Source organism: Pleuronectes platessa, chromosome 17 (assembly GCF_947347685.1).
Source record: "Pleuronectes platessa chromosome 17, fPlePla1.1, whole genome shotgun sequence".
Lineage (NCBI taxonomy): Eukaryota > Metazoa > Chordata > Actinopteri > Pleuronectiformes > Pleuronectidae > Pleuronectes > Pleuronectes platessa.
Window position 1 is genome coordinate 21,256,139 of NC_070642.1, and position 8,542 is coordinate 21,264,680.

At 44.7% G+C, this 8,542-nt stretch overlaps 1 protein-coding gene across 1 annotated transcript; it reads right to left on the minus strand.

Moving 5' to 3' along the window:
• Nucleotides 1–1,879: 1,879 nt before the first annotated feature.
• Nucleotides 1,880–7,453, minus strand: unc93a (unc-93 homolog A). The gene is made up of 8 exons (XM_053444781.1): nucleotides 6,941–7,453; nucleotides 6,097–6,278; nucleotides 5,786–6,015; nucleotides 3,972–4,097; nucleotides 3,496–3,707; nucleotides 2,851–2,986; nucleotides 2,634–2,765; nucleotides 1,880–2,145 (listed from the first exon to the last, which is right to left on the minus strand). Exons 1-8 carry the CDS (start codon nucleotides 7,028–7,030, stop codon nucleotides 1,880–1,882), a joined length of 1,374 nt encoding a protein of 457 aa, XP_053300756.1. The 5' UTR covers nucleotides 7,031–7,453.
• Nucleotides 7,454–8,542: the final 1,089 nt, after the last annotated feature.

The following is an 8,542-nucleotide window of genomic DNA, read 5'->3' on the forward strand; positions in this document are numbered from 1 at the left end:
CTTGTGTAGGACTGGGCCATTGTCTGGTGTAGGACTGAGCCAATGCTTGGTATAAGACTAGGACTATGGATTGGGCCAATGCCTGCGGTAGGACTAGGCCTATGGACTGGGCCAAGATCAGGCCAATGCCTGGGCTAGGATCAGGCCAATGCCTGGTATAGGACTGGGCCAATGCCTGGTGTAGGATCGGGCTAAAGCCTGGTGTAGGATCGGGCTAAAGCCTGGTGTAGGATCGGGCTAAAGCCTGGTGTAGCTAATCATTTTCGATGTCAGCTCAGTTCACAGCAAAAACAACTGAAGGAGGACACAGTTCTCAATAGTCTAATTCCCGTATTCCCAGCTGTCATTGGTCCAGAGTTGTGCTCGTGCGCGGCTGAGACGCTCCACAGTCCTTTTTAAACCTTAACTCCTCTCATTCCTCGTGTACACGTTCGATTCCCGGCTCTTCGTGAACTCGTGGCTTCAGTTGTCTCGTATCGTCAGTGCTGCCTTATCGGGACGGACGTGGGGGGGGCGGTTCAGAGACAGATTCTTGTTATCAACTCACCGCTCTGTTGGTTCGGAGGCGGCGATGCTTCCTCCGGAGAATTAGAGAAGAAAAAAGACCAAGGTTCCACTTCCTCCCTTGTACAAATTAATATAAATAAATATATATATATATATAAATATATATGATACATTTTACCCATTTTTGTCCAGTTTTGTATATTACACTCATGTAAAGTTTGTTTTTAATGAGGCATCGGAGCAGCTATTACAAGACAATATGAGTGACATTGTTCATCTGGGAGAATTTTATGCATGTTATATTTTCTCTTTTTCTCTCTCTGTCTCTTTTAATGCCCCCCCCCCCCCAACCCCCCCTGTCAAGGTGTGTAACGTGAATATAAAGAAATCGACCTTTTCTTTGGAATGTTGTAGACAATCAGTCTCAGGCCGGGTCCAGCGCCTGCAGGCAGTGAGAGCCCTGCAGGCGGAGCGACAAACAAAACGCTCTTTTTGTTTGTTTGACAATTAAAAACTCTCTTTGCATCTACTGGAAGTCTAAATTTGGAGGTTTGTTCATTCATATGTTCGTGGCTGCTCAAGTTTACACACACACACACACACACTCACAGACACACACACTTCTCGACTACACTCAAAATACAAACACCTCGTGCATTTGATCCCTCTGCTTTCTTTTCCAAGGTGAGGATGCCAACCTTGAGGAAATGATGCTTTGACTAACAAATCTATAACATCTATGAATGTGGGAATGCAACACATTGCAATAAAAGCACCATTTGAAATGCAGCCTGTTGTCCGTGCTTCTTCTTTTCCACAACTAGAGAAAGGAAATCTTGGTTTTATATATAAATATATAAGTGATTCACTGCTTCACATTCACATCTAATGCAAAGTTTTAATCATAGTATAACAAGTATTGTTTTTATTACAATATTGAAATGTAAAATGACAGTTTAAATCTTTAAAAACTTTTTAGCATTTAGCTTTCTGACTCCATTATACAAATGTTTAGCCATAAAATCCACCCATATATATTTATACATATACATAGTCATATTTTTATTTATGCAGTTTTCTTACTAATACAATTTACAGTACCTCATTTCAGTTGGATATTTAATTTACAGCACGATAACGTTTTATGAAAATGTTTTTCTTTTTCTGCACATTTATCGTAAACTATCAAAGTTCCGATCTTCTCACAATCTTCCTCAGTTCGTCTTCACAGATTTATTACGATGCTCATAATTCATAATATCTCTCCCAGCAAACATTCATCTCGTCCGTGTTGTTGCTCCAGAAATGTGACGACAACGTTTGATGGAAAACAAGCGAAGGCAGCTCGAGTGAAAGCATGAGACACTTGTCTCTAGACCTTTGTCTGACAGATGACTTTGTCCTCTTGTGTCAAGAAGGCCTCCTTGGCGTCCGGCGCGGGGTTCTTCCAGGCGTGGTACTCCACGATGGGGTAGGTGACGGCGGTCAGCAGCAGGACGGCCAGCAGGATGTACAGTTTGGTCTCCAGACACAGGAAGGTGCTGTAGGCGAAGGCGATGACGAAGCCCAGGGACTCCCACATGCGGTAGTTGGCGAACGCCGCCTCTTTGTCGGCGGAGAAGAGGACGCCGTAGAGCGCTGAGGGACAGGAAGCAGAGAGGAGGTCAAACAAGGGGGCAGGTTCATAGATATATAGATAAAGGCTAGATGCCGAACGGAGTCGAACGTCCATAACATTGTGTTGGTAGTGGAACATGTACTTTTTAAATAAAACTAAATAAAATAATTCTTGATGTATATTTGTAAAGGGAAAACTTGTACCTTTATAGAACATTATTCTTTTTTTTTGAAAATAAGTGTCATAACTACATCCCTGACGTTTATAACAAACCAAACCGTTTAAAAAATCGGTTGAAAATTTAGCAAGTTATGGTTATTTAAAAAGTACGTACAACTACAACACAATGTTATGGGTGAGCGAGCTGACTGTTGCAAGATGGCCGCCATGTGCAGATGTTTGACGCGGTTGGCCGAGACATCTAGCCTTTATCTATATATCTATGGGTTCAGGTGTTCAGCCGGGAACCCACCGGGGGGGGGGGGGGGGGCTGATGGGAGTTTCTTACCGTTGGTCTGAGTTTGCCAGACGGCGTCGGACATTCCCCACAGAGCGGGAAACACAAAGAACACGGCCAGCTCGTCCGGATGCGGCCTCCACAGCAGCAGGGCGATGATGCAGCAGAAGTTGGTCAGAGCGGCTGAAAACCGACAGATTCAACAACACGACGTTAGCATAAAGAAATCGTTCAGGTCGTCGGCCGACCGGCGTCTGGGTGACTTTACCGAGGAAGAAGAGGGCGGCTCTGCCCGTGTACCGAGCCAGTCGGCCGAAGATGAAGGAGCACACGGAGTTGGTGGCTCCGAAGCACATCATCACGAAGCCGACGTAGTGGATCCCCAGAGCGCACGTCACGTAGTTCTGCAAAACACAAACACACAGGAGGTTGTGTGTCCGCTCATCAAAGCCAACTGATCCTCCTCTGGACCCGTTGTGTTGTTGTGTTTTCTCTTTTATTGTGATAAGTCTTCTACTTCCTGCTGTGCTTCAGTTTCCCGCCTGTTTTCAATCAGCCAATCAACATCTGTACTTCCTGTGGTTCACTTTCCTGTTTGCCAGATTCACCTCAAGTACTTCCCTGTGTGTATTTCTACTTCAGTATCTTGTGTATTTATCGGTCCGGATTTCCCTCAATGCTTTTTGTGGTGCTGTGTTTCTGTTGTGGTTTCGTCCTGTTGTGTTTTTGTGGTGGTTGTGTTAAATTGTCGCTCTTGCGTTCCTGTTGTCCGTGCTTGTGTGAGTCGAGTCACAGTCAAACATCTCCACGCTCTGAATTCCCTTCCTGAAACAACCTGTTGTGTGTTTTTTGTTCGTGGTGAAATCGAGTGAAATCTTTCATTAGAGCTGCAGCGGCGGCCCCCCCCCCCCACCTTGGTGTACTCCCCCGACAGGAAGCTCTGCTCGAAGCCGCTGTACATGGTGAGAGGGATGAGCGTCACCAGCCTCCAGTCCTTCAGCAGCCGGAACGTGGCCAGGAAGGTTCGACCGAACGGCTCGTGGCTGCCGCGGAACTCGCTGGCCTGCTCCCGGTCGATGTTGTCCAGGAACACTGACACGATGAGGATGGCCACAACACCCACACCTGCCACGCAACACAACAACACAACGAGTGAACGGCTGCACAAGTTCCAGTTTAATCTTCAGACAAATCTACAAAACGTAGAGTGGAAGGATGGATCTCAGGACCCGTTTGCACTCAGAGTTATAACAACACAGAACTAACATTAGTTTTAAAGTAATCTAAAACAACATTCCGAATAATAAATAGTGGTTTAGAAAAATAGCTTATTTTGACTGTTTAAATTCAAAATTGAGATTTGATGCACAGAGAGGACGACGAAGTTACCGATGTAGCTCCCGACGAGCGTCCACACCAGTTCCTGAGCCGGCCTGGAGGTGGTGCTGTTGGAGCTGATGTTGAGGCCACAGTCGGCCGCTCCGCAGAAAATCAGCTGCTCCTCTGGGATGTTCGCTGCCCGGGAGAAAAAATGTGATAAACACGTTTAGCGTTGATAAAATGTCAGAAAGATGATGCTGCTGCTGTAGAGAACATTTCAAAATTTGTATTAATTTCTTTTATTCTGTTACTAAACCAACAAATAATTCAGACTTCAGACTTCAACAGTTTGGACCATTGCGGAAATAAAAATACAACAAATAACTTTGTCCTCCCAGAAATGCAGCGTCCTCATTTCAGGTGATAAGCACCAATAAAATAATATGATGTGTAGTTGTCAGCATTGTGTGATTCGCCTTTTCTTATTCTCGTCAGTTACACTTCGATCAGTGACGGCGTCAAGAACACAGGAGGAGGAAGTGGATCCAGAAACATGTTAGACACACAGGAGGAGGAAGTAGATCCAGAAACACTTCAGACAAACACAGGAAGAGGAAGTAGATCCAGAAACATGTCAGACACACAGGAAGAGGAAGTAGATCCAGAAACATGTCAGACACACAGGAAGAGGAAGTAGATCCAGAAACACTTCAGACAAACACAGGAAGAGGAAGTAGATCCAGAAACATGTCAGACACACAGGAAGAGGAAGTGGATCCAGAAACATGTCAGACACACAGGAAGAGGAAGTAGATCCAGAAACACTTCAGACAAACACAGGAAGAGGAAGTAGATCCAGAGACACGTCAGACACACAGGAAGAGGAAGTAGATCCAGAAACGCGTCAGACACACAGGAAGAGGAAGTAGATCCAGAAACATGTCAAACACACAGGAAGAGGAAGTAGATCCAGAGACACGTCAGACACACAGGAAGAGGAAGTAGATCCAGAAACGCGTCAGACACACAGGAAGAGGAAGTAGATCCAGAAACACGTCAGACACACAGGAAGAGGAAGTAGATTCAGAAACACGTCAAACACAAAGGAAGAGGAAGTAGATCCAGAAAAACGTCAGACACACAGGAAGAGGAAGTAGATCCAGAAAAACGTCAGACACACAGGAAGAGGAAGTAGATTCAGAAACATGTCAAACACACAGGAAGAGGAAGTAGATCCAGAAACGCGTCAGACACACAGGAAGAGGAAGTAGATCCAGAAACACGTCAGACACACAGGAAGAGGAAGTAGATTCAGAAACACGTCAAACACAAAGGAAGAGGAAGTAGATCCAGAAAAACGTCAGACACACAGGAAGAGGAAGTAGATTCAGAAACATGTCAAACACACAGGAAGAGGAAGTAGATCCAGAAACATGTTAGACACACAGGAAGAGGAAGTAGATCCAGAAACATGTCAGACACGCAGGAAGAGGAAGTAGATCCAGAAACATGTTAGACACACAGGAAGAGGAAGTAGATCCAGAAACATGTGAGACACACAGGAACAGGAAGTAGATCCAGAAACACGTCAGACACACAGGAACAGGAAGTAGATCCAGAAACATGTGAGACACACAGGAACAGGAAGTAGATCCAGAAACACCTCAGACACGTGATGTAAAGATCGCGCATCACAGGATAATCTGTTATATTTTAGAATATTTAAAGTACTTGTTGTGGAGACGTGGACCAATGGAAGAACATGTTCATTTGTCTGAGTGAATCCAGATAAGTGGGCAGATCTAAGAATTGAACGTTTTCTTTAAGGTTATCTAACGAGGGACTTGTTCCCCGAGTGTCACCACGTTCCTCCTCCCTCTTACCGATGTCCGTGTCCTGTCCGAAGATGAGCGACGACATGAGGTTTCCCCACACGGCCGACGACTGGAAGATGAAGAAGAAGATGCCGAAGTATTGGTTGATGACGTCGGGGCCCTTCTCTCCGTCCTTGGCGGCCTGAGCGTTCCCGGCGATGGACAGGTACGTGCATTTGGCCGACCACATGGGGGAGGCCCCCAAACCCAGGATCACAGAGGTGGGGATGAGGGTGTACCTGAGGAGTTCATCCAGGACAGGTTATTGGAATGTAGTACGGGTTTAAGGGGTCTTGGTAGAGGTTTGAGTTTTATTTTACCATCCTGGGTAGAGGTTTCCGAAGGAGTAAGAGACGTAGCAGAACATCCCGAGGACGATGGTCCACTTACAGCCCAGGTTCTTGATCATGATTGGCGGCAGGAACATGGAGGAGACGATGATGGAGGCATAGATGACGCTCAGAGAGGCCACGCCCATCCCGTCCTCCGCATTCAGACTGCTCTGCACACAGCGAGGGACGAGGTCACGACAACCATGTGTTACTTCTTTTATTGTTTACATTTCATGATGTGCGTTTGCCGCTGATTGATTTTGATTCAGGAGCAGAAACATTTTAACACATAGTTTGTCCTAAATTGAATATTGGTGTATGTGAACAAACACACAAAGTTGTAGTTGTGTCCACACAAATTCTACATTTATCACGTTTATCCTTTTTTTTATGACCATATAACAAAAAACTTTATACGCAAATAAAATCTTGAATCCAGTAACAATGGAAACCGTGTACGTGCATGACAGTGTTGTCCCTAAATAATAATAATAATATAAACAATAAGAATAGAAATGAAATTCTTAAAATACTTTATGATACCAACACGAACTATTTCCTTTTCGCTCATATCATTCTAAAGAATATGATAAATTATATTTTCAATTCAAGATTAAGTGCATTTGTGGTGTGAAACAAAATCCCAATTTGATAACAAAAACGAAAGTAACACAAAGAGTCTGAAACTCTGCTAGTTCTTAATTTTAAAGGTTAATTAAAAGTAAATTATTCTCACGTCTCAGACTGAAAACTACTTTCAGGGCAGACACAGCGACAGGTTGTGTAGAAAGAGGAACACAACATCGCAGGGATTTCAAAACTCTTTATTTACCTGTAAACTCTGCAGGCCCCCGTACGCCGTGAACAGGAACAGAAACCCCACGGACACCACCAGCACATTCTTGAAGTTGCGGCTGATCATGTCTGCGTTTCAGAAGAGACACGTCCACACGGGTTCCACCTCAGAAACAAACCCACAGAAGAAACACGGGGGGGAAAGAAGTGTGTTTTATTTAAGGATTCACAAAGTCACACAGCGGCTGCACGGCTCCAGAGACAATGATCTGCTGAACAGGACTGTGATAAACTCATTTACTGGAGATGGGTTCGATCAAAGTCCAGACCCACAAACAGACACACACACACACACACACACACACACACTCACACGTACACACACTCAGAGTAACCCTTATCATTCAGCCTCTCCCTTCCTTGTGTCCAATTTAGCTTTAATTCAGTCGTATATATTCTGTCTCCTCCTCTTCCTGTTGAGTTCAGTTCAGGCTGTGTTGTGTTGTGTTGTGTTGTCAAGTTGTTGTCATATATACATTATTGCACAGGAGCAGTGGCCCAGAGCAAAGGTTAACCTGTTAGATCTCATCTGTTTCTCTTTTACAGCCGGACGGCTTCTTGTTGTCTGAACAGCTTCTGCAGACGTTATTCTCGAGGACCAGGAGGGAGGACGTCTGAAGAACCTCCTCTGTCCCTCACTCGCACAATCACATTCACACATTCACACAATCACATTCACACAATCACATTCACACAATCACATTCACACATTCACCTCCTGAGTTTCTCCTGAGGAGTTCAGCTCAGCTCGCTGCTCGTGCTTCAGTGGCAGGAGAAAAGAAAGCTGAAGCCGAGCTGTGGTGACTGATACATGGTGCTGCTATTTTTAATCTGAGTGTGTAGACGCAGATGTCAGGACCTTAGTGTGCGTGTGTGTGTGTGTGGGTGTGGGGGTGTGTGGGGGTGTGGGTGTGTGGGTGTGTGGGTGGGTGGGTGGGTGTGGTTTAAACTACCAAACAAACACATTCTGATGCAGCTACTTTTATTCTCTTACTAACATGTTGAACTCATCTCAGTATCTGTGTGTATGTGTGTGTGTGTGTGTGTTTGTGTTTGTGTGTGTGTATATATATCTAGTGGAGGAGAAAAGGAATAATAATAATACTACTCGATTTAGGACCTGGGGAATTATGATTGACACGTTTTCTGATGTGTCATAAATCAATTAATCAAGAAATGAATCTGCAGATTTATCGATGTTTAAATGAACAGTTTCAGTTTTATGGTTTTTCTCACCACCAGGGAAATAAAGAACCTTTCACACTTTAAGGAACCACGGTGGATATGAACACAGAACCTTCTCCTACAGAAACCAGGTTCTTCAGTGGGTGAAGAACCAGAGACAAGAAGAACGATACTTTTTCTGAGGGTGCTAAAGATGATTAAACACATGTATCACTCTAACCTCAGTCTCACGAGGTATCTGGTGTCAGATGGTAGTGATGATGAGGATGATGATGATGAGGATGATGATGATACTCTGAGCCGGTTCCTCTAGGTCTGGCTCGGTCTTGAGAGAACTGGGTTCTTGCTGAAGTCACTCGTCTCGACTCTAAGTTTCCTCAGGAGGAGAAACTGG

What these genes read in the sequence shown, in the direction of transcription:
- unc93a (XM_053444781.1), bottom strand. Translation starts at nt 7,030, where the DNA reads ATGATCAGCCGCAACTTCAAGAATGTGCTGGTGGTGTCCGTGGGGTTT. An exon ending in GCTCGTCGGGAGCTACATCG is followed by an intron (nt 3,708 to 3,971) that starts GTAACTTCGTCG and finishes GTTGCGTGGCAG; the next exon opens with GTGTGGGTGTTGTGGCCATC. An exon ending in TGTCGGGGGAGTACACCAAG is followed by an intron (nt 2,987 to 3,495) that starts GTGGGGGGGGGG and finishes TGTGTTTTGCAG; the next exon opens with AACTACGTGACGTGCGCTCT.